The sequence below is a fragment of the Petromyzon marinus genome, chromosome 60 (genome assembly GCF_048934315.1).
Source record: "Petromyzon marinus isolate PM22_M1 ecotype Great Lakes invasive population chromosome 60, UKy_Petmar_22M1.pri1.0, whole genome shotgun sequence".
NCBI lineage: Eukaryota > Metazoa > Chordata > Hyperoartia > Petromyzontiformes > Petromyzontidae > Petromyzon > Petromyzon marinus.
The window spans coordinates 597,005-624,404 of NC_133726.1; the positions used below are offsets into that span (position 1 = coordinate 597,005).

A 27,400-nucleotide genomic window follows, 5' to 3' on the forward strand; every position below is an offset into this window, starting at 1 on the left:
CACTTAGACCCTACCTGGACTACACCTGGACTACACTTAGACCCTACCTGGACTATACCTGGACTACACTTAGACCCTACCTGGACTACACCTGGACTACACTTATACCCTACCTGGACTACACCTGGACTACACTTAGACCCTACCTGGACTACACCTGGACTTCACTTAGACTCTACCTGGGCTACAGCTGGACTCTACAGCTGGTCTACAGCTGGGCTATAGCTGTTCTACAGCTGGACTCTACAGCTGGACTCTACCTGGGCTACAGCTGGACTCTACAGCTGGTCTACAGCTGGGCTATAGCTGTTCTACAGCTGGACTCTACAGCTGGACTCTACAACTGGTCTACAGCTCTCCTCCATCCTCGCTTTCCCGACGTCGCTCAGCGCCGCGCGTCTCCTCCCTCACAGCTCCCCCCCCCCGCACCCCGCCCCTCGCCCCCTTCCCCCCCGCACCCCGCCCCTCGCCCCGCACTCCGCCCCTCGCCCCCTTCCCCCCCCTCGCCCCCCGCACCCCCCCCGCACCCCGCCCCCTCCCCCCGCACCCCGCCCCTCGCCCCCCGCACCCCGCACCCTCCCCCCGCACCCCGCGTCCGCTCTCCGCCCGTGCGGCTCCCCGCGAGTCGCGTCTGGCCGCGAGCCTCGCTGCGGCTCCCCTGCACCGGGACTCACGGACTCGGGCCATGGCGTCCAACAGCATCTTTGAGTCTTTCCCGAGCCCCTACGCACAGAGCTTCTCACGAGGTGAGACACGCGGAGACTCACCAACAGGGACTCACCAACGGGGACTCACCAACGGGGACTCACTAACGGGGACTCACCAACGGGGACTCACCAACGGGGACTCACCAACGGGGACTCACCAACGGGGACTCACTAACGGGGACTCACCAACGGGGACTCACCAACGGGGACTCACCAACGGGGACCTACACAGTACAGCTACTACTCGGTACTCTTCATGTCCAAGTCGAACTGTGTGTGTGTGTGCGTGAGTCGAGGTGAGTGTGTGAGTGTACGCAAGTCCGTGCGTGTGTGAGTGTGAGTGCGGCTCTGTGAGTGAGTGAGTGGATAGTTTGTGTGAGCCATGCGTGTGTCTTACTGGTGAGTCAGTGGTGAGCGGTGGCGCAGCGGTTAGCGCGCTGTGCTACGAACCCGGTGAGGCGAGTTCGCGTCCCACTCACGGCCACCAACAGTGTGCTGTGTCTATGCACGTGTGTGGTGTGTCTATGCACGTGTGTGGTGTGTCTATGTATGTGTGTGATGTGTCTATGCACGTGAGTGATGTGTCTATGTATGTGTGTGATGTGTCTATGCACGTGTGTGGTGTGTCTATGCACGTGAGTGGTGTGTATATGCACGTGAGTGGTGTGTCTATACACGTGAGTGGTGTGTCTATACACGTGAGTGGTGTGTCTATATACGTGAGTGGTGTGTATATGCACGTGAGTGGTGTGTCTATACCCCTGAGTAATGTGTCTATGCACGTGAGTGATGTGTCTATGCACGTGAGTGATGTGTCTATACACGTGAGTGGTGTGTCTATACACGTGAGTGGTGTGTCTATACACCTGAGTAATGTGTCTATGCACGTGAGTGATGTGTCTATGCACGTGAGTGATGTGTATATGCACGTGAGTGGTGTGTCTATGCACGTGAGTGATGTGTATATGCACGTGAGTGGTGTGTCTATACACGTGAGTGGTGTGTCTATGCACGTGAGTGATGTGTCTATACACGTGAGTGGTGTGTCTATGCACGTGAGTGATGTGTCTATGTATGTGTGTGATGTGTCTATGCACGTATGTGGTGTGCCTATGAACGTGAGTGGTGTGTATATGCACGTGAGTGGTGTGTCTATATACGTGAGTGGTGTGTCTATACACGTGAGTGGTGTGTCTATGTATGTGTGTGATGTGTCTATACACGTGAGTGGTGTGTCTATGCACGTGAGTGGTGTGTCTATGCACGTGTGTGGTGTGTCTATGCACGTGAGTGGTGTGTCTATATACGTGAGTGGTGTGTCTATACACGTGAGCGGTGTGTCTATGCACGTGAGTGATGTGTCTATGCACGTGTGTGGTGTGTCTATGCACGTGAGTGGTGTGTCTATATACGTGAGTGGTGTGTCTATACACGTGAGTGGTGTGTCTATACACGTGAGTGGTGTGTCTATGCACGTGAGTGATGTGTATATGCACGTGAGTGGTGTGTCTATACACGTGAGTGATGTGTCTATGCACGTGTGTGATGTGTATATGCACGTGAGTGGTGTGTCTATATACGTGAGTGGTGTGTCTATACACGTGAGTGGTGTGCTATGCACGTGAGTGGTGTGTCTATGCACGTGAGTGATGTGTCTATACACGTGAGTGATGTGTCTATACACGTGAGTGATGTGTCTATGCACGTGTGTGATGTGTCTATGCACGTGAGTGGTGTGTCTATACACGTGTGTGATGTGTCTATACACGTGTGTGGTGTGTCTATAAACGTGAGTGGTGTGTCTATACACGTGTGTGGTGTGTCTATACACGTGTGTGGTGTGTCTATACACGTGTGTGGTGTGTCTATGCACGTGAGTGATGTGTCTATGCACGTGAGTGATGTGTCTATGCACGTGTGTGATGTGTATATGCACGTGAGTGGTGTGTCTATATACGTGAGTGGTGTGTCTATACACGTGAGTGGTGTGTATAAGCACGTGAGTGGTGTGTCTATGCACGTGAGTGGTGTGTCTATGCACGTGAGTGATGTGTCTATACACGTGAGTGGTGTGTCTATGCACGTGAGTGATGTGTCTATACACGTGAGTGGTGTGTCTATACACGTGTGTGATGTGTCTATGCACGTGAGTGGTGTGTCTATGCACGTGAGTGATGTGTCTATACACGTGAGTGGTGTGTCTATACACGTGAGTGATGTGTCTATGTACGTGTGTGATGTGTCTGTGTGCGTATGTGATGTGTGTGTGTGCGTGTGTGGTGTGTATATGCACGTGAGTGATGTGTATATGCACGTGAGTGATGTGTCTATGCACGTGTGTGATGTGTATATGCACGTGAGTGGTGTGTCTATGTATGTGTGTGATGTGTCTATACACGTGAGTGGTGTGTCTATACACGTGTGTGGTGTGTCTATACACGTGTGTGGTGTGTCTATGCACGTGAGTGGCGTGTCTATGTACGTGTGTGATGTGTCTGTGTGCGTGTGTGATGTGTGTGTGTGCGTGTGTGGTGTGTCTATGCACGTGAGTGGTGTGTCTATGTATGTGTGTGTTGTGTCTATACACGTGTGTGGTGTGTCTATGCACGTGTGTGGTGTGTCTATGTATGTGTGTGTTGTGTCTATACACGTGTGTGGTGTGTCTATGCACGTGTGTGGTGTGTCTATGTATGTGTGTGTTGTGTCTATACACGTGTGTGGTGTGTCTATGCACGTGTGTGGTGTGTCTATGTATGTGTGTGATGTGTCTATGCACGTGTGTGATGTGTCTATGTATGTGTGTGATGTGTCTATGCACGTGTGTGGTGTGTCTATGTATGTGTGTGATGTGTCTATGCACGTGTGTGGTGTGTCTATGTATGTGTGTGATGTGTCTATGCACGTGTGTGATGTGTCTATGTATGTGTGTGATGTGTCTATGCACGTGTGTGGTGTGTCTATGTATGTGTGTGATGTGTCTATGCACGTGTGTGGTGTGTCTATGCACGTGTGTGATGTATCTATACACGTGTGTGATGTATCTATACACGTGTGTGATGTGTCTATGTACGTGTGTGATGTGTCTATGTACGTGTGCTGTGTGTCTATTCACGTGTGTGATGTGTCTATGTGCGTGTGTGATGTGTCTATGTATGTGTGTGATGTGTCTCTGCACGTGTGTGATGTGTCTATGTATGTGTGTGATGTGTCTATGTATGTGTGTGATGTGTCTATGCACGTGTGTGATGTGTCTATGTATGTGTGTGATGTGTCTATGCACTGTGTGATGTGTCTATGTATGTGTGTGATGTGTCTATGTATGTGTGTGATGTGTCTATGCATTTGTGTGATGTGTCTATGTATGTGTGTGATGTGTCTATGTATGTGTGTGATGTGTCTATGTATGTGTGTGATGTGTCTATGTATGTGTGTGATGTGTCTATGCACTGTGTGATGTGGATTTCTTTACCGGTGACCACGCGCGTGAATATGTGTGTATATATGTGTATGTGTGTATAAATGTGCGTGTATTGTTTATATGTGTGTATATATGTGTGTGTATGTGTGTATAAATGTGTGTGTATTGTGTATATGTGTGTGTATATATGTGTGTGTATGTGTGTATATATGCGTGTATATATGTGTGTATGTATCTGTGTATATATGTGTGTATGTATATGTGTGTGTATATATGAGTGTGTGTATGTGTGTGTGTGGGGAGCGATAGTGTAGCGGTTAGCGCGCTGCGCTATGAACCTGGCGACCCGGGTTCGATTCTCGCTCACGGCCAACACCAGTGACGATTATCTGAACCGGTCCCGGGCCTCCCCTAGGTCGACTCAGCCTCAAATGAGTACCTGGTGCGGTGTGTAAACATTGCCACTAGGGAGACAAAGGCGGTCGGGCGTGGTGCTGGCCACCCACCCCCTCGTGTACCTTTCCGGCCTTCATAGGTGCTCGCTAACAGCACTTGCCCCAACAGTCTGTTGAGGCTACACGGGGGATCTTTGTCTTTGTGTGTACGTGGGGAGCAGGCGCACTACGCGCGTTCGATTCCAGCTCACAGCCAACACCAGTTACTAATCCTACGTGTTAAACTACTAATACTGTATCTCTAAGTAAACTTCGTCTTTAATAAACATCAGCAATGGGTGAGAGACGTGGGTCAGCACTTTCCCCAACAGCCTGCTGCAGCCTATACGGGGGATCTTTGGCTGTGTTACACAGACAACATTCACGACACACGCGACTGTCAATATCACAAGGCAAAGACAAAGATCGTTTGGGGCAAGTGCTGTGAGCGCCTCTGAAGGCCCCCGCTAATCCGCCGGGCCCCCCACTCCCGCCAATCCACTGCTGGATGAAGGCCCCCGCTAATCCGCCGGGCCCCCCACTCCCGGCCATGCGGATGCCACAATCCGCACGTCGCCTGCGCACGGCAACTGATCTCATCATCATCATGGTCATCATCATGATCGTTTTCATTACTCATGATCATCGTTATCATTATGATGATCATGATCATCGCCCCATCTCCACGTGGGACCATTCCCGTGGCTGTCATCATCATCGTCAGCACGCTCCCTTGTGGCCGTGACGTCTCCTGCCCCAAGCCCCACTCACGCCTCTCTCACTAACAGTCTGGATGATGATGATGGTGGTGGTGACGATGACGATGTCATTAACCTGCGTGTGCCCTCCAATCCACGTGCTCCTCTCTCCGTCTCTCGGTGTAATTCCATCCCTGCATCTCTCCGTTCTTCTATCGCTGTGGTCGTGGTCTATCCACTGCTGGATGAACACCGACGTGATGACGATGTCCGTCAGCACGCTCCCTTGTGGCCCCAAGCCCCACTCACGCCTCTCTCATTAACAGTCTGGATGATGATGGTGGTGGTGCTGACGATGTCATCACACGCCTCTCTCACTAACAGTCTGGATGATGATGGTGGTGGTGCTGACGATGTCAGCACCACCACCATCATGTGCTCTCCAGTCCACGTGCTCCTTCCTCTGTCGGCGTAATGCCAGACACGCCGTATCTCCGTGCTTTCATCGTCACGGTCTATCCACTGCTGGATGATGATGATGATGATGCCACTCCACCCGCTTGCTTTCTAATCCACGTGTTTCTCTCTCGACGTCTCTCGACGTCTCTCAAAGTCATTGCCACGCGTGCCCTTCTCTCTCCGGGCTTCTTTGCGATCTTTTATCTAGTATTTTATATATTATTTTACATATTATTTTGTATATTATTTTGTATATTATTTTATATATTATTTTACATTTTATTTTGTATATTATTTTATATATTATTTTATATATTCTTTTGTATATTATTTTATATATTATTTTATATATTATTTTATATATTATTTTGTATATTTTATATATTATTTAATATATTATTTTATATATTATTTTGTATATTATTTTATATATTATTTAATCTATTATTTTATATATTATTTTGTATATTATTTAATCTATTATTTTATATATTATTTTACATATTATTTTGTATGTTATTTTATATATTATTTAATATATTATTTTATATATTCTTTTGTATATTATTTTGTATATCATTTTGTATATTATTTTATATATTATTTTATATATTATTTTGTATAATATTTTATATTATTTTATATATTATTTTACATATTATTTTGTATATTATATTGTATATCATTTTGTATATTATTTTGTATATCATTTTGTATGTTATTTTATATATTATTTTATATATTACTAGCGGTAAGTACCCGGCGTTGCCCGGGTGAAAAATATATTTAAAAACGTTTCTTAAAAACCTTACATATACATACACAGATACTAAGGTATTGTAAAAGCCCGGTAGGCCATTTGTCCATTTCTCCACCAACAAAATTATTAGCGGCTTGCCCAAGTCCAAAAAGTTATAGAAAGTGTGGGGTAAATAGTTGATCTAAAAGGTTTGTGAAAATTGTCGATCCCCCCCCCCCCCGCTCAAAACATATCTTTACACCCGCGTAGCTATATATACCTACACACCCTACATACAACAGAGGAAGTAGTATCTATTGACTGTAGTTGTATCTGCTGACTTTACAGTAGTATCTACTGAGCCAGTAGTAGCTACTGACTGTAGTAGTATTTAGTGACTGTAGCAGTAATGACTGACCGTAGTCGCATCTACTGGCCCTACAGTAGTATCTACCGCCTCTATAGTAGTAACAACTAACTCTATAGTAGTATCTGCTGACGCTATACTAGTATCCACTGACTATAGTAGTAACTACTAACTCTATAACAGTATCTACTGACTCTATAACAGTATCTACTGACTGTATAACAGTATCTACTGACTGTATAGCAGTATCTACTCACTCTATAGTAGTAGCTACGGACCGTAGTAGCATCTACTGATTGTGTAGTAGTATTTACTGACCGTAGTGGTATATTCTGACTGTTTTAATATCTACTAACTCTATATAGCATGATCTACCAAATGAATAGCAGTATCTACTATGACTACAGCAGTGCATACTGACTGTGGTGGGACCTGCTATGATTACAGCAGTGCATACCGACTGTGGTGGTACCTGCTATGATTACAGCAGTGCATACCGACTGTGGTGGTACCTGCTATGATTACAGCAGTGCATACTGACTGTGGTGGGACCTGCTATCGCTACAGCAGTGCATACTGATTGTGGTAGTACCTGCTATGATTTCAGCAGTGCATACTGACTGCGGTGGAACCTGCTATGATGACAGCAGTGCATATTGACTGTGGTGGTACCTGCTTTCACTACAGCAGTGGAAACTGCTGTGGTGGTACGTGCTATCATTACAGCAGTGCATACTGACTGGAGATACCTGCTATGATTACAGCAGTGGATACTGACTGTGGTGGTGTCCTATGACTACAGCTGTGCATACTGACTGTGGTGGTACCTGCTATGATTACAGCAGTACATTTTGTGGTGGTACCTGTTATCACGACAGCATTGCATACTGACTGTGGAGGTATCCTGCTATGACTACAGCATTGCATGCTGACTGTGGTGGTGTCCTGCTATGACTACAGCAGTGCGTACCGACTATGGTGGTTCCTGCTATGATTACAGCTTTCACTACAGTAGTACATGCTGACTCTTATATATGAAAGGAAATTTTGTGAATATGTGTGTCTGTTCGAAATGTTTAGCATACTTGCCGACATGCAACCAACTTATATTATCATACACTCACTCACACAACCCATTATCATACACTCACTCACACAATCCATTGTAATACACTCACTCAACCACTGACCCATTCACTCATCATGAACTCACTCACTCATCATACACTCACACATCATACACTCACACAACCACTGACCCATTCACTCATCATACACTCACTCACACATCATACACTCACTCATACAACCACTGACCCATTCACTCATCATACACTCATCATACGCGGACTCATACGCTGACTCACTCACACATCATACACTCACTCACACAACCACTGACCCATTCACTCATCATGCACTCACCCACTCATCATACACTCACTCACACATCATACACTCACTCACTCATCATACACTCACTCACTCATCATACACTCACACATCACACACTCACTCACACAACCACTGACCCATTCACTCATCATACACTCACTCATCATACGCGGACTCACTCATCATACGCGGACTCACATCATACACTGGGAGTGGCATGCTGCCAGCTATGGCTGCTAGTTTGGTCGTACATGTTATTTATATCGTTTATTACTCTTTGGTTCTATTGAGTAAAGTCACGTAGGTGAAAATAAAATAACAAAAAATCACGACGTTTCGGCCACAACACAAGCGGCCTTCATCAGGTGAAGGGACGAGACTGTCTGGAGGACAGCGCTGGAGTGGAAGAAGCCACGCTTAGATCACGACCTTTAAGCTGTGTGAGAAGAAAAAGACAACGCGCCTTGACAAAGGAATTAGCATATAATTTAGCATTGAAATGGCTCATTGAAATAGCTAAGTTAAAGTATACACATCCGCAAAGGTACCCCTTGACAAAGGAATTAGCACCGAATTTAACATTGAAATAGCTGAGTGATTAGCTTGTAACTGGTCACAGAAATAGCTATGTTAAAGTTAGAGCATATACATTCACCGAGGCACCTAGTACTCATCAAACAGGAGAATTTAGCAAAACACAACCACGCTCAGACATCGGACCTGTGTGCGAGCAAACAAGGTGTTCTGACAAAGAAATTAGCATAAAAATTAGCATTTTATTGGCGGATTTTTAGGAAAGAGGTGGTGTACGTGCCGGTGGACTCGCAGTTTGGTGCGGGGGGGGGGGGGGGAAAGGGGGGAGGGGGAGTTTACCTATTGATGGTGTGAAAAGGGGGAATTTATAAGAGCTGCGAAAGTTTGGGGTACCACTACTTGAAAAATATACTGTACCATTGAAATTAGTTTAATGTTTAGTTCGATTTAGAACATCTTTCCAATGGTTGCTTAATTTGAAACCATCCTCTCAGTTGAAATTGTGTCTGTGTTTGTAGATCTGAATTGCTTCATGAACAAATCTCTGATAAAAGCCCGTGGGTTTGCAAAGAACCTTGGTATCGGAGAAAATTATATCGTGATCCCCCACAGCGTTGTAACAGTGATCAGCCACGGCATAAGAATTCGTTTTGCCGTGTTTCAAATTTGTGCTCGCGAATTCGGTCAGAGACATGTCGCTTTGTCTCCCCGATGTAGCAATCACCGCAGGTACAACTCAATTTGTAAACCCCGGGGGACTGTAAATCAGGAATGACATCCTTTGTCAAGGCGCGTGGTCTTTTTCTTCTCACACAGCTTAAAGGTCGTGATCTAAGCGTGGCTTCTTCCACTCCAGCGCTGTCCTCCAGACAGTCTCGTCCCTTCACCTGATGAAGGCCGCTTGTGTTGTGGCCGAAACGTCGTGATTTTTTGTTATTTTATTTTCACCTACGTGACTTTACCCAATAGAACCAAAGAGTATGGATCCTAGCAGTCACGAAAGCTTTAAATCTAGAATATATCGTTTATTGTTAAATGAGAATCACAGTTCCTATGATTACTGTTGTAAAATAGTTTTTGAAGCTTTTTTTTTTGGTGAATTAGAAAACATATGGTTAATCTATCTTAAGGTTGGTATTGTTTGACTTGCATCACACTGGGATTTGAGCACACAGCGTTGTAATAGTTGTTATACGTTTGTTTAGATTTGCTGGTTTATCTCGAGGATGGTTCTGTTGCACGTCGACGCTTCAAGACGATTCTAAACTAATCCACAACCTTCGATTCCTTTGCGCGATTTAAAGAATCGATTCCTGGCGCGCTCGGGGTTTATTATATTATAAATTAATGAGTTATTTCATTTTTATGGGATGTATATTATTTTGTATATTACTTTACATTTTATTTTGTATATTATTTTACATGTTATTTTGTATATTATTTTATATATTATTTGGTACATTATTTTGTATATTATTGTATATATTATTTTGTATATTAATTTATATATTACACACACACATCAACAAACTCGAATGCACACTACACACTAGTGCACATATACAATGCTGTATATATGCACAGAAACACTATATTAAATACACACGCGTGTGTGTGTGTGCATGTTTACACGGGTAGACTGTGTCTCTGTGTGTGTGTGCATGTTTACACGGGTAGACTGTGTCTCTGTGTGTGTGCATGTTTACACGGGTAGACTGTGTCTCTGTGTGTGTGCATGTTTACACGGGTAGACTGTGTCTCTGTGTGTGTGTGTGCATGTTTACACGGGTAGACTGTGTCTGTGTGTGTGTGTGCATGTTTACACGGGTAGACTGTGTCTCTGTGTGTGTGTGTGCATGTTTACACGGGTAGACTGTGTCTGTGTGTGTGTGTGTGCATGTTTACACGGGTAGACTGTGTCTCTGTGTGTGTGTGTGTGCATGTTTACACGGGTAGACTGTGTCTCTGTGTGTGTGTGTGCATGTTTACACGGGTAGACTGTGTCTCTCTGTGTGTGTGTGCATGTTTACACGGGTAGACTGTCTCTCTGTGTGTGTGTGCCTTTGTATGGGGAGCGGTGGTGCAGCGGTCAGCGCTACGAACCTGGCCACCCGGGTTCGATTCCCGCTCACGGCCAACACCAGTGACGATTATCTGAACCTGTCCCTGGGACTCCCCTAGGTCGACTCAGCCTCAAATGAGTGCCTGGTGTAGCGGTGTGTAAACATTGCCACTGGGGAGACAAAGGCGGTCGGGCGTGGTGCTGGCCGTCCACCATTTCGTGTGCTGCAGTGCCGGCCTTCATAGGCAGCACTTGCCCCTACAGTCTGTGAAGGCTACACGGGGGATCTGCGTCTTTACTTTTGCTTTTGGGTGTGAGTCGTTCGCTTTCTGTCGGCACCAGCGTCACACTCCGCGCCCGGTGAATCCCTCGGCTCGCTGCTGATGATGCTGATGATGATGCTGATGATGCTGATGATGATGCTGATGATGATGCTGATGATGCTGTGTGCTCGTTCATCCGTGCGAGTCGTGAGCTCGAGACTCAGAGCGGAGATGTGGAACTCACCAATCACTCAGCTCTCTCGCCCATCTAGAGCATCAAGACAGCTCAGTGTGTACTCATTCTGTACTGTGTATGTGTGTGTGTGTATAGGATGCAGGGTGTATGTGTACATGGGTCAATGTGTATGCGTGTGTGTGGAAGCTACCTTGGCCTGACGTTCCGCACGAAGCTGCGGGTCTTCTCGGTCACAGTTAGGCACTCCCTTCACTATGCCTCGGAAAGATCTGGGCACAATCTCTAGCGTGAGCTCCTCCAGCAGGCGAGGCTGCACTGGCTGGGTCGTGTAGCCCGCAGCCACTGCGTGCCCACGTTATGTTTGGCCTGATGGAGGCGGCTACACACCTGTGTGGCCGCCTCCATCAACGAGGTGGAGTGATGTGGTGCAGGAGAACGTGGAGCTGAGTGGACTTGCCGATGACTGGTACCAGCGGTGTCGAGATCGGCCTCTGTGGAGGAGGTTCGTGAAGGACGCTCCTGGGCAGTTGGAGGCAGTCGCCCTCCAACAACAACAAAGGAGCGACGCTCACAACAACGAGTGGAGCGCCGGGCGGCCAAAACTCAGCAAGTTGGAACAGTAGGGAGCACAGGTGGCGCATTATTTCTTTAGAACTACTTTTTGTGTTTAGTTCGGTTCACCGGGTTCGTAGTGCAACGTAGCGCTAACCACGGCACTACTCCCACTACGAAGAAGATCCACTCTCAACCATGGCACAGCCACGCTGCGATGGCTCAAGCTCCTCTCATCATTCACACCTCGTTAGAGCATCACCACCACACCGCATGTTTCTAAATGTGGAGGGAAAACCAAATATACGGCAGCAGGCGTCAGGTTCAGGATCGAACCCACGACCTCCTGTACACCAGGCGACGTAGTTAACATCTCCTAGCCACCGTGATGATGATGAGAGAGAGACACGCAAACTCCAAATATACAGCAGCAGGAGTCAGGGTCGGGATTGAACCCACGACCTCCTGTATACCAGGCGAGGTAGTTAACATCTCCTAGCCACCGTGATGGTGATGATGATGAGAGAGAGACACGCAAACTCCAAATATACAACAGCAGGCGTCAGGGTTGGGATCGAACCCACGACCTCCTGTATACCATGCGAGGTAGTTAACATCTCCTGGCCACCGTGGCGCCCACCGTAGTGCTGTGTGTTGCTGGCCGCTTGGCGTTTGGGGCCCTGCGCTCAGCCCCTGTGCACACGCGGGCAATTAATTGACTTCGCATTGTGAGCATAATAGTGGTCTGTGTTGGCTATGCTGACTGTGTTGGCTATGCTGTGCTGTGTTGGCTATGCTGGCTGTGTGGGCTATGCTGGCTGTGTTGGCTATGCTGACTGTGTTGGCTATGCTGGCTGTGTTGGCTATGCTGACTGTGTTGGCTATGCTGACTGTGTTGGCTATGCTGGTGTGTGGGCTATGCTGACTGTGTTGGCTATGCTGACTGTGTGGGCTATGCTGACTGTGTGGGCTATGCTGGCTGTGTTGGCTATGTTGGTTGTGTTGGATATGCTGGCTGTGTTGGCTATGCTGGCTGTGTTGGCTATGCTGGCTGTGTGGGCTATGCTGGCTGTGTGGGCTATGCTGACTGTGTTGGCTATGCTGGCTGTGTTGGCTATGCTGGCTGTGTTGGCTATGCTGTGCTGTGTGGGCTATGCTGACTGTGTTGGCTGTGCTGGCTGTGTGGGCTATGCTGGCTGTGTTGGCTATGCTGGCTGTGTTGGCTATGCTGGCTGTGTTGGCTATGCTGGCTGTGTGGGCTATGCTGACTGTGTGGGCTATACTGTGCTGTGTTGGCTGTGCTGGCTGTGTTGGCTATGCCGTACTGTGTTGGCTATGCTGACTGTTGGCTATGTTGACTGTGTGGGCTATTCTGGCTGTGTTGGCTATGCTGGCTGTGTGGGCTATGCTGGCTGTGTTGGCTATGCTGACTGTTGGCTATGCTGGCTGTGTTGGCTATGCTGACTGTGTGGGCTATGTTGACTGTGTGGGCTATGCTGGCTGTGTGGGCTATGCTGGCTGTGTTGGCTATGCTGGCTGTGTGGGCTATGCTGGCTGTGTTGGCTATGCTGGCTGTGTGGGCTATGCTGACTGTGTTGGCTATGCTGACTGTGTGGGCTATGCTGACTGTTGGCTATGCTGGCTGTGTTGGCTATGCTGGCTGTGTTGGCTATGCTGACTGTTGGCTATGCTGACTGTGTTGGCTATGCTGACTGTTGGCTATGCTGGCTGTGTGGGCTATGCTGACTGTTGGCTGTGCTGGCTGTATTGGCTATGCTGACTTTTGGCTATGCTGACTGTGTTGGCTATGCTGGCTGTGTTGGCTATGCTGGCTGTGTGGGCTATGCTGGCTGTGTTGGCTATGCTGGCTGTGTGGGCTGTGCTGGCTGTGTTGGCTATGCTGGCTGTGTTGGCTATGCTGGCTGTGTGGGCTATGCTGGCTGTGTTGGCTATGCTGACTGTGTTGGCTATGCTGACTGTTGGCTATGCTGGCTGTGTTGGCTATGCTGTGCTGTGTGGGCTATGCTGACTGTGTTGGCTGTGCTGGCTGTGTGGGCTATGCTGGCTGTGTTGGCTATGCTGGCTGTGTTGGCTATGCTGGCTGTGTTGGCTATGCTGGCTGTGTGGGCTATGCTGACTGTGTGGGCTATACTGTGCTGTGTTGGCTGTGCTGGCTGTGTTGGCTATGCCGTACTGTGTTGGCTATGCTGACTGTTGGCTATGTTGACTGTGTGGGCTATTCTGGCTGTGTTGGCTATGCTGGCTGTGTGGGCTATGCTGGCTGTGTTGGCTATGCTGACTGTTGGCTATGCTGGCTGTGTTGGCTATGCTGACTGTGTGGGCTATGTTGACTGTGTGGGCTATGCTGGCTGTGTGGGCTATGCTGGCTGTGTTGGCTATGCTGGCTGTGTGGGCTATGCTGGCTGTGTTGGCTATGCTGGCTGTGTGGGCTATGCTGACTGTGTTGGCTATGCTGACTGTGTGGGCTATGCTGACTGTTGGCTATGCTGGCTGTGTTGGCTATGCTGGCTGTGTTGGCTATGCTGACTGTTGGCTATGCTGACTGTGTTGGCTATGCTGACTGTTGGCTATGCTGGCTGTGTGGGCTATGCTGACTGTTGGCTGTGCTGGCTGTATTGGCTATGCTGACTTTTGGCTATGCTGACTGTGTTGGCTTTGCTGGCTGTGTTGGCTATGCTGGCTGTGTGGGCTATGCTGGCTGTGTTGGCTATGCTGGCTGTGTGGGCTGTGCTGGCTGTGTTGGCTATGCTGGCTGTGTTGGCTGTGCTGGCTGTGTTGGCTATGCTGGCTGTGTTGGCTATGCTGGCTGTGTGGGCTATGCTGGCTGTGTTGGCTATGCTGACTGTGTTGGCTATGCTGACTGTTGGCTATGCTGGCTGTGTGGGCTATGCTGACTGTGTTGGCTATGCTGGCTGTGTTGGCTATGCTGTGCGGGCTTCAGTCTCCACCGCAGGTCTCTAATCTCCCCCGCGCAGCGGATTGGCGTCGCGCGCAATCTATTTATTTATTTAAATAACACAATTTCCACTGGGGGCCACAGGGCTGCGATCAGCACCGCGATAAGGGCGGGATCACGAACCCGTCCCGTGCGGACCGGTAGGGGCCCTCTGGTCCTTGCCGAGCGCTGGGGGTTGGAGGGCGTTGAGGGGGATGGGGGGTGCCGAGGGATAGACCCCGGGCCGGAACGAGCGTCCAGACGGATCATCAGCCATGTTCAATCCACTGCTGGATTAAGGCTCCCCCAGGGCATCATCACCAACCATGTTCAATCTACTGCTGGATTAAGGCTCCCCCAGGGCATCATCGTCAGCCACGTTCAATCCACTGCTGGATTAAGGCTCCCCCAGGGCATCATCACCAACCATGTTCAATCTAATGCTGGATTAAGGCTCCCCCAGGGCATCATCGTCAGCCACGTTCAATCCACTGCTGGATTAAGGCTCCCCCAGGGCATCATCACCAACCATGTTCAATCTACTGCTGGATTAAGGTTCCCCCAGGGCATCATCGTCAGCCACGTTCAATCCACTGCTGGATTAAGGCTCCCCCAGGGCATCATCGTCAGCCACGTTCAATCCACTGCTGGATTAAGGAGCTCTCCTGCCACTGGCAAAGCTAAAAGATATAACGGTCTCACGCGCATCATCATCATCACCGCTCCGTCTCCTCCCCGGTCGTGGTGCGGGGAGGGGGGACGTCCGTGGCTGCCACCATGGCCGCTGCCAGTCTCGATCATCGTCGTCCGTCATTCGAACGCTCCCCTCTGGCCGTTTGGATGATGGTGACGACGACGTCATGAACCTGCGTGTGCTCTCCAGTCCACGTGCTCCTTCCTCTGGCGGCGTAATGCCGGACACGCCGTATCTCCGTGCTTTCATCGTCACGGTCTATCCACTGCTGGATGATGCCAATAAATCTGCGTGTGTTCTCATCCACGTTGCTCCTCTCTCCGTCTCTCGGTGCAATTCCATTCATGCATTTCTCCGTTCTAGTATCACGGAGCATGTGGGTCATTGCGTGAATTTCTAGGTCACTATGTGCGTCTGTGCGTCACTGAGTGAATCTGTGGGTCACTCTGTGGGTCTGTGGGTCACTGTGTGATTCTGTGGGTCACTGTGAGAGTCTGTGGGTCACTGTGCGAGTCTATTGATCACTGTATGAGTATGTGGATCATTTTGTGAGTCTATGGGTCACTGTGTGAGTCTGTGGGTAACTGCGTGAATCTGTGGGTCACTGTGTGAGTCTGTGGATCACTGTGTGAGTCTGTGGATCACTGTGTGAGTCTGTGGATCACTGTGTGAGTCTGTGGGTCACTGTGTGAGTCTTTGGGTTACTGTGTGAGTCTGTGGGTCACTGTGTGAGTCTGTGAGCCACTGTGTGAATCTGTGGGTCACCGTGTGAGTCTGAGTCTGTGGGTCGCTGTGTGATTCTGTGGGGACTGTGTGAGTCTGTGGGTCACTGTGTGATTCTGTGGGTCACTGTGTGAGTCTGTGGGTGACTGTGTGAGTGTGTGGGTCACTATATGAGTCTGTGGATCACTGCGTGAATCTGTGGGTCACTGTGAGGCTGTGGGTCACTGTGTGAGTCTGTGGATCACTGTGTGAGTCTGGGGGTCACATCGTGATTCTGTGGGTCACTGTGTGAGTCTGTGGATCACTGTGTTAATCTGGGGTTCACCGTGTGAGTCTGTGGGTCACTGTGAGTGTAAGTGGGTCACTGTGTGAGTCTGTGGGTCACTGTGAGAGTCAGTGGATCACTGTGTGAGTCTGTGGGTCACTGTGTGTTTCTGTGGGTAACTGTTTGAGTCTGTGGATCAATGTGTGAGTCTGCGGATCACTGCGTTATTTCTGTGGGTCTCTGTGTGAGTTTCTGGGTCACTGTGTGAGTCTATGGGTCACTGTGTGAATCTATGCATCACTGTGTGAGTCTATGGATCACTGTGGGAGGCTGTGGGTCACTGTGTGAGTCTGTAGGTCACTGTGTGAGTCTGTAGGTCACTGTGTGAGTCTGTGGGTCACTGAGTGAATATGTGGGTCACTGTGTGAGTCTGTGGGTCACTGTGTGAGTCTTTGGGTCACTGTGTGAGTCTGTGGGTCACTGTGTGAGTCTGTAGCTCACTGTGTGAGTCTGTGGGTCACTGTGTGAGTCTGTGGGTCACTGTGTGAGTATGTGGATCACTGTGTGATTCTGTGGGTCACTGTGTGAGTCTGTGGGTCACTGTGTGAATCTGTGGGTCACTGTGTGAGTCTGTGGATCAGTGTGTGAGTCTGTGGGTCACTGTGTGATTCTGTGGGTCACTGTGTGAGTCTGTGGATCACTGTCTGAATCTGGGGCTCACCGTGTGAGTCTGTGGGTCACTGTGAGTGTCTATGGGTCACTGTGCAAGTCTATTGATCACTGTATGAGTATGTGAATCACTGTCTGAGTCTGTGGGTCACTGTGTGAATCTGTAGGTTACTGTGTGAGTCTGTGGATCACTGTGTGAGTATGTGGATCATTGTGTGAGTCTGTGGGTCACTGTGTGAGTCTGTGGGTAACTGCGTGAGTCTGTGGGTCACTGTGAGAGTCAGTGGATCACTGTATGAGTCTTTGGGGCACTTTGTGAGTTTTTGGTTCACTGTGTGAGTCTGTGGATCACTGTGTGAGTCTTTAGGTCACTGTGTGAGTCTTTGGGTCACTCTGTGAGTCTGTGGGTTAGTGTGTGAGTCTGTGGGTTACTGTGTAAGTCTGTGGGTTACTGTATGAATCTGTGGGTCACTGTGTGAGAATGTGGGTCACTGTGTGAATCTGTAGGTCACTGCGTGAGTCTGTGGATCACTATGTGAGTCTGTGGATCACAATGTGAGTCTGTGGGTTACTGTGTGAGGCTGTGGGTCACTGTGTGAGTCTGTGGGTCACTGTGTGAGTCTGTGGGTCACCGTGTGAGTCTGTGGGTCACTGTGTGAGTCTGTGGGTCACTGTGTGAGTCTGTGGGTCACTGTGTGAGTCTGTGGGTCACTATGTGCGTCTGTGGGTCACTGAGTGAATCTGTGGGTCACTGTGTGAGTCTGTGGGTCACTGTGTGAGTCTTTGGGTCACTGTGTGTGTCTGTGGGTCACTGTGTAAGTCTGTGGGTCGCTGTTTGAGTCTGTGCGTCACTGTGTGAGTCTTTGGGTCACTGTGTGTGTCTGTGGGTCACTGTCTTAATCTGTGGGTCACTGTGTGAGTCTGTGGATCACTGTGTGATTCTGTGGGTCACTGTGTGAGTCTGTGGATCAGTATGTGAGTCTGTGGGTCAATGTTTGAATCTGTGGGTTACTGTGTGGGTCTGTGGGTCACTGTGTGTGTCTGTGGGTCACTGTGTGAGTCTGTGGGTCACTGTGTGAGTCTGTGGGTCACTGCGTGAATCTGTGGGTCACTGTGTGAGTCTTTGGGTCACTGTGTGAGTCTGTGGGTTACTGTCTGAGTCTGTGGGTCACTGTGTGAGTCTGTGGGTCACTGCGTGAATCTGTGTGTCACTGTGTGAGTCTTTGGGTCACTGTGTGAGTCTGTGGGTTACTGTGTGAGTCTGTGGGTCACTGTGTGAGTCTGTGGGTCACTGTGTGAGTCTGTGGATCAGTATGTGAGTCTTTGGGTCACTGTGTGAGTCTGTGGGTTACTGTGTGAGTCTCTGGGTTACTGTGTAAGTCTGTGGGTTACTGTGTGAATCTGTGGGTCACTGTGTGAGACTGTGGGTCACTGTGTGAATCTGTGAGTCACTGTGTGCGTCTATGGGTCTCTGTATGAGTCTGTGGGTCAATGTGTGATTCCTAGGGTTACTGTGTGAATCTGTCGGTCAGTGTGTGAATTTATAGGTCACTGCGTGAGTCTGTGGATCACTATGTGAGTCTGTGGATCACAATGTGAGTCTGTGGGTTACTGTGTGAGTCTGTGGGTCACTGTCTTAATCGGTGCGTCACGGCATAAATCTGTGGGTCACTGTGTGAGTCTCTGGATCACTGTGTGAGTCTATGGGTCACTGTGTGAATCTGTGGGTCACTGTGTGAGTCTGTGGGTCACTATGTGCGTCTGTGGGTCACTGAGTGAATCTTTGGTTCACTGTGTGAGTCTTTGGGTTACTGTGTGTGTCTGTGGGTCAGTATGTGAGTTTGTGGGTCACTGTGTGAGTCTGTGGGTCACTGTTTGAATCTGTGGGTTACTGTGTGAGTCTGTGGGTCAGTGCGTGAATCTGTGCGTCATTGCGTGAATCTGTGGGTCACTGTTTGAGTCTGTGGGTCACTGTGTGAGTCTGTGGATCACTGTGTGAGTCTGTGGATCACTGTTTGAGTCTGTGGGTCACTGTGTGAGTCTTTGGGTCACTGTGTGAGTCTGTGGTTCACTGTGTGAGTCTGTGGGTCACTGTGTGAATCTGTGGGTCACTGTGTGAGTCTGTGGGTCACTGTGTGAGTCTGTGGGTCATTGTGTGAGTCTGTGGGTCACTGTCTTAATCTGTGGGTCACTGTGTGAGTCTGTGAATCACTGTTTGAGTCTCTGGTTCACTGTGTGAATCTGTGGGTTACTGTATGAATCTGTGGGTCACTGTGTGAGTCTGTGGGGCACTGTGCGAGTCTACGGATCACTGTGTGAGTCTGTGGATCACTGTGTGAATCTGTGGGTCACTGTGTGCGTCTACGGGTCACTGCGTGAATCTGTGTGTCACTGTGTGAGTCTGTGGGTCACTGTGTGAGTCTTTGGGTCACTGTGTGAGTCTGTTGGTCACTGTGTAAGTCTGTGGGTCACTGTGTGAGTCTGTGGGTCACTGTGTGAGTTTGTAGATCACTGTTTGAGTCTGTGGGTCACTGTGTGAGTCTGTGGGCCACTGTGTGAGTTTGTGGATCACTGTGTGATTCTGTAGGTCACTGTGAGAGTCAGTGGATCACTGTGTGAGTCTTTGGGTCACTGTGTGAGTCTGTGGGTTACTGTGTGAGTCTCTGGGTTACTGTGTAAGTCAGTGGGTTACTGAGTGAATCTGTGGGTCACTGTGTGAGACTGTGGGTCACTGTGTGAATCTGTAGGTCACTGTGTGCGTCTATGGGTCGCTGTATGAGTCTGTGGGTCAATGTGTGACTCTGTGGGTTACTGTGTGAATCTGTCGGTCAGTGTGTGAATCTGTAGGTCACTGCGTCAGTCTGTGGGTTACTGTGTGAGTCTGTGGGTCACTGTCTTAATCGGTGCGTCACGGCATAAATCTGTGGGTCACTATGTTAATCTGTGGGTCACTGTGTGAGTCTGTGGGTCACTATGTGCGTCTGTGGGTCACTGAGTGAATCTTTGGTTCACTGTGTGAGTCTTTGGGTTACTGTGTGTGTCTGTGGGTCAGTATGTGAGTTTGTGGGTCACTGTGTGAGTCTGTGGGTCACTATTTGAATCTGTGGGTTACTGTGTGAGTCTGTGGGTCAGTGCGTGAATCTGTGCGTCATTGCGTGAATCTGTGGGTCACTGTTTGAGTCTGTGGGTCACTGTGTGAGTCTGTGGATCACTGTGTGAGTCTGTGGATCACTGTTTGAGTCTGTGGGTCACTGTGTGAGTCTTTGGGTCACTGTGTGAGTCTGTGGTTCACTGTGTGAGTCTGTGGGTCACTGTGTGAATCTGTGGGTCACTGTGTGAGTCTGTGGGTCACTGTGTGAGTCTGTGGGTCATTGTGTGAGTCTGTGGGTCACTGTCTTAATCTGTGGGTCACTGTGTGAGTCTGTGAATCACTGTTTGAGTCTCTGGTTCACTGTGTGAATCTGTTGGTTACTGTATGAATCTTTGGGTCACTGTGTGAGTCTGTGGGGCACTGTGCGAGTCTACGGATCACTGTGTGAGTCTGTGGATCACTGTGTGAATCTGTGGGTCACTGTGTGCGTCTACGGGTCACTGTGTAAGTCTGTGGGTCACTGTGTGAGTCGGTGGGTCACTGTGTGAGTTTGTAGATCACTGTTTGAGTCTGTGGGTCACTGTGTGAGTCTGTGGGCCACTGTGTGAGTTTGTGGATCACTGTGTGATTCTGTAGGTCACTGTGAGAGTCAGTGGATCACTGTGTGAGTCTTTGGGTCACTGTGTGAGTCTGTGGGTTACTGTGTGAGTCTCTGGGTTACTGTGTAAGTCAGTGGGTTACTGAGTGAATCTGTGGGTCACTGTGTGAGACTGTGGGTCACTGTCTTAATCGGTGCGTCACGGCATAAATCTGTGGGTCACTATGTTAATCTGTGGGTCACTGAGTGAATCTGTGGTTCACTGTGTCAGTCTGTGGGTCACTGTTTGAGTCTTTGGGTCACTGTGTGTTTCTGTGGGTCAGTATGTGAGTCTGTGGGTCACTGTGTGAGTCTGTGGATCACTGTGTGAGTCTGTGGGTCACTGTGTGAGTCTGTGGGTCAGTGCGTGAATCTGTGCGTCATTGCGTGAATCTGTGGGTCACTGTTTGAGTCTGTGGGTCACTGTGTGAGTCTGTGGGTCACTGTATGAGTCTGTGGATCACTGTGTGAGTCTGTGGTTCACTGTGTGAGTCTGTGGGTCACTGTGTGAATCTGTGGGTCACTGTGTGAGTCTGTGGGTCACTGTGTGAGTCTGTGGGTCACTGTGTGAGTCTGTGGGTCATTATGTGAGTCTGTGGGTCACTGTCTTAATCTGTGGGTCACTGTGTGAGTCTGTGGATCACTGTTTGATTCTCTGGGTCACTGTGTGAGTCTATGGGTCACTGTGTGAATCTGTGGGTTACTGTATGAATCTTTGGGTCACTGTGTGAATCTGTGGGTCACTGTGTGCGTCTATGGGTCACTGCGTGAATCTGTGTGTCACTGTGTGAGTCTGTAGGTCACTGTGTGAGTCTTTGGGTCACTGTGTGAGTCTGTTGGTCACTGTGTAAGTCTGTGGGTCACTGTGTGAGTCTGTGGGTCACTGTGTGAGTTTGTAGATCACTGTTTGAGTCTGTGGGTCACTGTGTGAGTCTGTGGGTCACTGTGTGAGTCTGTGGGTCACTATGTGCGTCTGTGGGTCACTGAGTGAATCTGTCGGTCACTGTGTGTGTCTGTGGGTCACTGTGTGAATCTGTATATCACTGTGTGAGTCTGTGGATCACTGTGTGATTCTGTGGGTCACTGTGTGAGTCTGTGGGTCACTGTGTGAATCTGTGGGTCACTGTGTGAGTCTGTGGATCAGTATGTGAGTCTGTCGGTCACTGTTTGAATCTGTGGGTTACTGTGTGGGTCTGTGGGTCACTGTGTGTGTCTGTGGGTCACTGTGTGAGTCTGTGGGTCACTGTGTGAGTCTGTGGGTCACTGTGTGAGTCTGTGGGTCACTGTGTAAATCTGTGGGTTACTGTGTGAGTCTGTGGGTCACTGTGTTAATCTGTGGGTCACTGTGTGAGTCTGTGAATCACTGTTTGAGTCTCTGGGTCACTGTGTGAGTCTATGGGTCACTGCGTTAATCTGTGTGTCACTGTGTGAGTCTGTGGGTCACTTTGTGAGTCTGTGGGTCACTGTGTGAGTCTGTGGGTCACTGTGTAATCTGTGGGTCACTGTGTGAGTGTGTGTGTCACTGTGTGAGTTTGTAGATCACTGTGTGAGTCTGTGGGTCACTGTGTGAGTCTGTGGGTCACTGTGTGAGTATGTGGATCACTGTGTGATTCTGTTGGTCACTGTGCGAGTCTGTGGGTCACTGTGTGAATCTGTGGGTCACTGTGTGAGTCTGTGGGTCACTGTTTGAGTCTGTGGGTCACTGTGTGAATCTGTGGGTTGCTGTGTGAGTCTGTGGGTCACTGTGTGAGTCTGTGGGTCACTGCGTTAATCTATGTATCACGGTGTGAGTCTGTGGATCATTGTGTGGATCTATGGGTCACTTTGTGAGTCTGTGGGTCACTGTGTGAGTCTGTGGATCACTGTGTGAGTCTGTGGGTCACTGTGTGAGTCTGTGGGTCACTGTGTGAATCTATGGATCACTGTGTGAGTCTGTGGCTCACTGGGTGAGTCTGTGGTTCACTGTGTGAGACTGTGGGTCACTGTGTGAGTCTGTGGATCACTGTGTAAGTCTGTGGTTCACTGTGTGAGTCTATGGTTCACTGTGTTAATCTGTGGGTCACTGTGTGAGTCTGTGAATCACTGTTTGAATCTCTGGGTCACTGTGTGAGTCTGTGTGTCACTGTGTGAGTGTGTGGGTCACTTTGTGAGTCCGTGGGTCACTGTGTGCGTCTACGGGTCACTGAGTGAATCTGTGGGTCACTGTGTGAGTTTGTGGGTCACTGTGTGAGTCTTTGGGTCACTGTGTGAGTCTGTGGATCACTGTGTGAGTCTGTGGGTCGCTGTGTGAGTCTGTGGGTCACTGTGTGAGTCTGCAGATCACTGTGTGAGTCTGTGGGTCACTGTGTGAGTCTGTAGATCACTGTGTGAGTCTGTGTGTCACTGTGTGAGTCTTTGGGTCACTGTGTGAATCTGTGGGTTACTGTGTGTCTGTGGGTCACTGTGTGAGTCTGTGGGTCACTGTGTGAGTCTGTGGATCACTGTGTGAGTCTGTGGGTCACTGTGTGCGTCTACGGGTCACTGTGTAAGTCTGTGGGTCGCTATGTGATTCTGTAGATCACTGTGTGAGTCTGTGGGTCACTGTGTAAGTCTGTGGGTCACTGTGTGAGTTTGTGGATCAGTGTTTGAGTCTGTGGGTCACTGTGTGAATCTGTGTGTGACTGTGTGAGTCTGTGTGTCACTGTGTGAGTCTGTGGGTCACTGTGTGAGTTTGTGGATCAGTGTTTGAGTCTGTGGGTCACTGTGTGAATCTGTGTGTCACTGTGTGAGTCTGTGGGTCACTGTGTGAGTCTGTGGGTCACTGTGTGAGTCTACAGGTCACTGATTGAATCTGTTGGTCACTGTGTGAGTCTGTGGGTCACTGTGTGAGTCTTTTGGGTCACTGTGTGAATCTGTGGGTCACTGTGTAAGTCTGTGGGTCGATGTGTGAGTCTGTGGGTCACTGTGCGAGTCTGTAGATCACTGTGTGAGTCTGTGGGTCACTGTGTGAGTCTATGGGTCACTGTGTGAATCTATGGATCACTGTGTGAGTCTGTGGATCATTTTGTGAATCTATGGGTCACTGTGTGAGTCTGTGGGTCACTGTGTGAGGCAGTGGGTCACTGTGTGAGTCTGTGGGTGACTGTGTGAGTCTGTGGGTCACTGTGTGAGTCTTTGGGTCACTGTGTGAGTCTGTGGGTCACTGTGTGAGTCTGTGGGTCACTGTGTGAGTCGGTGGGTTACTGTGTGAGTCTCTTAATCACTGTGTGAGTCTGTCGGTCACTGTGTGAGTCTGTGGGTCACTGTGTGAGTCTGTGAGTCACTGGGTGAGTCTGTGGGTCACTGTGTGAGTCTGTGGATCACTGTGTGAGTCTGTGGGTCACTGTGTGAGTCTGTGGGTCACTGTTTGAGTCTGTGGGTCATTGTGTGAATCTATGGATCCCTGTATGAGTCTGTGGATCATTGTTGTGAGTCAGTGGGTCACTGTGTGAGTCTGTGGGTGAATCTGTGAATCTGTGGGTCACTGTTTGAATCTTTGGGTTACTGTGTGAGTCTGTGGATCACTGTGTGAGTCTGTGGGTCACTGTGTGAGTCTGTTGGTCACTGTGTGAGTCTGTGGGTCACTGTGTGAGTCCGTGGATCACTGTGTGAGTCTGTGGGTCACTGCGTTAATCTGTGGGCCTCTCTGTGAATCTCTGGGTCACTGTGTCAGTCTCTGGGTCACTGTGTGAGTCTGTGGGTCACTGTGTGAATCTCTGGATCACTGTATGAGTCTGTGGATCATTGTTTTAATCTATGGGTCACTGTGTGAGTCTGTGGGTCACTGTGTGAGTCTGTGGATCACTGTTTGAGCCTGTGGGTCACTGTGTGAATCTATGGATCACTGTGTGAGTCTGTGGGTCACTGTGTGAGACTGTGGGTCACTGTGTGAATCTTTGGATCACTGTGTGAATCTGTTGGTTACTGTGTGAGTCTGTGGGTCACTGTGTGAGTCTGTGGTTCACTGTGTGAATCTGTGGATCACTGTGTGAGTCTGTGGATCACTGTGTAAGTCTGTGGGTCACTGTGTGAGTCTGTGGTTCACTGTGTGTATCTATGGATCACTGTGTGAGTCTGTGGGTCACTGGGTGAGTCTGTGGGTCACTGTGTGAGTCTGTGGGTTACTGTGTGAGTCTGTGGGTTACTGTGTGAGTCTGTGGGTCACTGTGTGAATTTATGGGTCACTGTGTGAGTCTGTGGGTTACTGTGTGAGTCTGTTAATCACTGTGCGAGTCGGTGGATCACTGTGTGAGTCTGTGGGTCACTTCGTTAATCTGTGGGTCTCTGTGTGAGTCTCTGGGTCACTGTGTGAGTCTCTGGATCACTGTGTGAGTCTGTGGGTCACTGGATGAGTCTACGGATCACTGTGCGAGTCTGTGGGTCACTGTGTGAGTCTGTGGGTCACTGTGTGAGTCTGTGGTTCACTGTGTGAATCTGTGGATCAGTGTGTGAGTCTGTGGATCACTGTGTGAGTCTGTGGTTCACTGTGTGAATCTGTGGATCACTGTGTGAGTCTTTGGGTCACTGGGTGAGTCTGTGGGTCACTGTGTGAGTCTCTGGGTCGCTGTGTGAGTCTGTGGATCACTGTGTGAGTCTATGGATCACTGTGTGAATCTGTCGGTCACTGTATGAATCTTTGGATCACTGTGTGAGTCTGTGGTTCACTGTATGAGTCTGTGGGTCACTGTGTGAGTCTGTGGGTGAATGTGTGAATCTGTGGGTCACTGTTTGAATCTGTGGGTCACTGTGAGTCTGTGGGTCACTGTGTGATTCTGTGGGTGACTGTTTGAGTCTGTGGGTCACTGTGTGAGTCTGTGGGTCACTGTGTGAGTCTGTGGGTCACTGTGTGAGTCTGTCGGTTACTGTGTGAGTCTGTTAATCACTGTGTGAGTCCGTGGATCACTGTGTGAGTCTGTGGGTCACTGCGTTAATCTGTGGGTCTCTGTGTGAGTCTCTGGGTCACTGTTTGAGTCTCTGGGTCACTGTGTGAGTCTGTGGGTCACTGTGTGAATCTATGGATCACTGTATGAGTCTGTGGATCATTGTGTGAATCTATGGGTCACTGTGTGAGTCTGTGGGTCACTGTGTGAGTCTGCGGATCACTGTTTGAGCCTGTGGGTCACTGTGTGAATCTATGGATCACTGTGTGAGTCTGTGGGTCACTGGGTGAGTCTGTGGCTCACTGTGTGAGTCTTTGGATCACTGTTTGAGTCTGTGGATCACTGTGTGAGTCGGGGCGTCACTGTGTAAGTCTGTGGGTCACTGTGTGAATCTTTGGATCATTGTGTGAATCTGTTGGTCACTGTGTGAGTCCGTGGATCAATGTGTGAGTCTGTGGGTCACTGCGTTAATCTGTGGGTCTCTCTGTGATTCTCTGGGTCACTGTGTGAGTCTCTGGGTCACTGTGTGAGTCTGTGGGTCACTGTATGAATCTATGGATCACTGTATGAGTCTGTGGATCATTGTGTGAATCTATGGGTCACTGTGTGAGTCTGTGGGTCACTGTGGGAGTCTGTGCATCACTGTTTGAGCCTGTGGGTCACTGTGTGAATCTATGGATCACTGTATGAGTCTGTGGATCATTGTGTGAATCTATGGGTCACTGTGTGAGTCTGTGGGTCACTGTGGGAGTCTGTGCATCACTGTGTGAGTCTGTGGGTCACTGGGTGAGTCTGTGGCTCACTGTGTGAGTCTATAGGTCACTCTTTGAGTCTGTGGATCAATGTTTGAGTCTGTGGGTCACTGTGTGAGTCGGTGGGTCACTGTGTGAGTCTGTCGATCACTGTGTGAGTCTGTGGGTCACTGTGTGAGTCAGTGGTTCACTGTGTGTATCTATGGATCACTGTGTGAGTCTCTGGGTCACTGGGTGAGTCTGTGGGTCACTGTGTGAGTCTGGGGTCACTGTGTGAGTCTGTGGATCACTGTGTGAGTCTGTGGGTCACTGTGTTAGTCTCTGGGTCACTGTGTGAATCTATGGATCACTGTGTGAGTCTGTGGATCATTTTGTGAATCTATGGGTCACTGTGTGAGTCTGTGGGTCACTGTGTGAGGCAGTGGGTCACTGTGTGAGTCTGTGGGTGACTGTGTGAGTCTGTGGGTCACTGTGTGAGTCTTTGGGTCACTGTGTGAGTCTGTGGGTCACTGTGTGAGTCTGTGGGTCACTGTGTGAGTCGGTGGGTTACTGTGTGAGTCTCTTAATCACTGTGTGAGTCTGTCGGTCACTGTGTGAGTCTGTGGGTCACTGTGTGAGTCTGTGAGTCACTGGGTTAGTCTGTGGGTCACTGTGTGAGTCTGTGGATCACTGTGTGAGTCTGTGGGTCACTGTGTGAGTCTGTGGGTCACTGTTTGAGTCTGTGGGTCATTGTGTGAATCTATGGATCCCTGTATGAGTCTGTGGATCATTGTTGTGAGTCAGTGGGTCACTGTGTGAGTCTGTGGGTGAATCTGTGAATCTGTGGGTCACTGTTTGAATCTTTGGGTTACTGTGTGAGTCTGTGGATCACTGTGTGAGTCTGTGGGTCAC

General features: G+C 49.3%; 1 protein-coding gene across 2 annotated transcripts in view; it reads left to right on the plus strand.

Annotated features, from left to right (window-relative positions):
* Positions 1-581: 581 nt before the first annotated feature.
* Positions 582-27,400, plus strand: part of LOC116955533 (runt-related transcription factor 1-like) — a 129,684-nt gene continuing 102,865 nt past the window's right edge. For both annotated transcript variants that reach the window (XM_076053225.1, XM_076053224.1), the window contains exon 1: positions 582-746. In XM_076053225.1, coding sequence (XP_075909340.1) covers positions 686-746 — 61 coding nt within the window. In that variant the 5' untranslated portion in view covers positions 582-685. The remainder of the gene's footprint in view (positions 747-27,400) is intronic.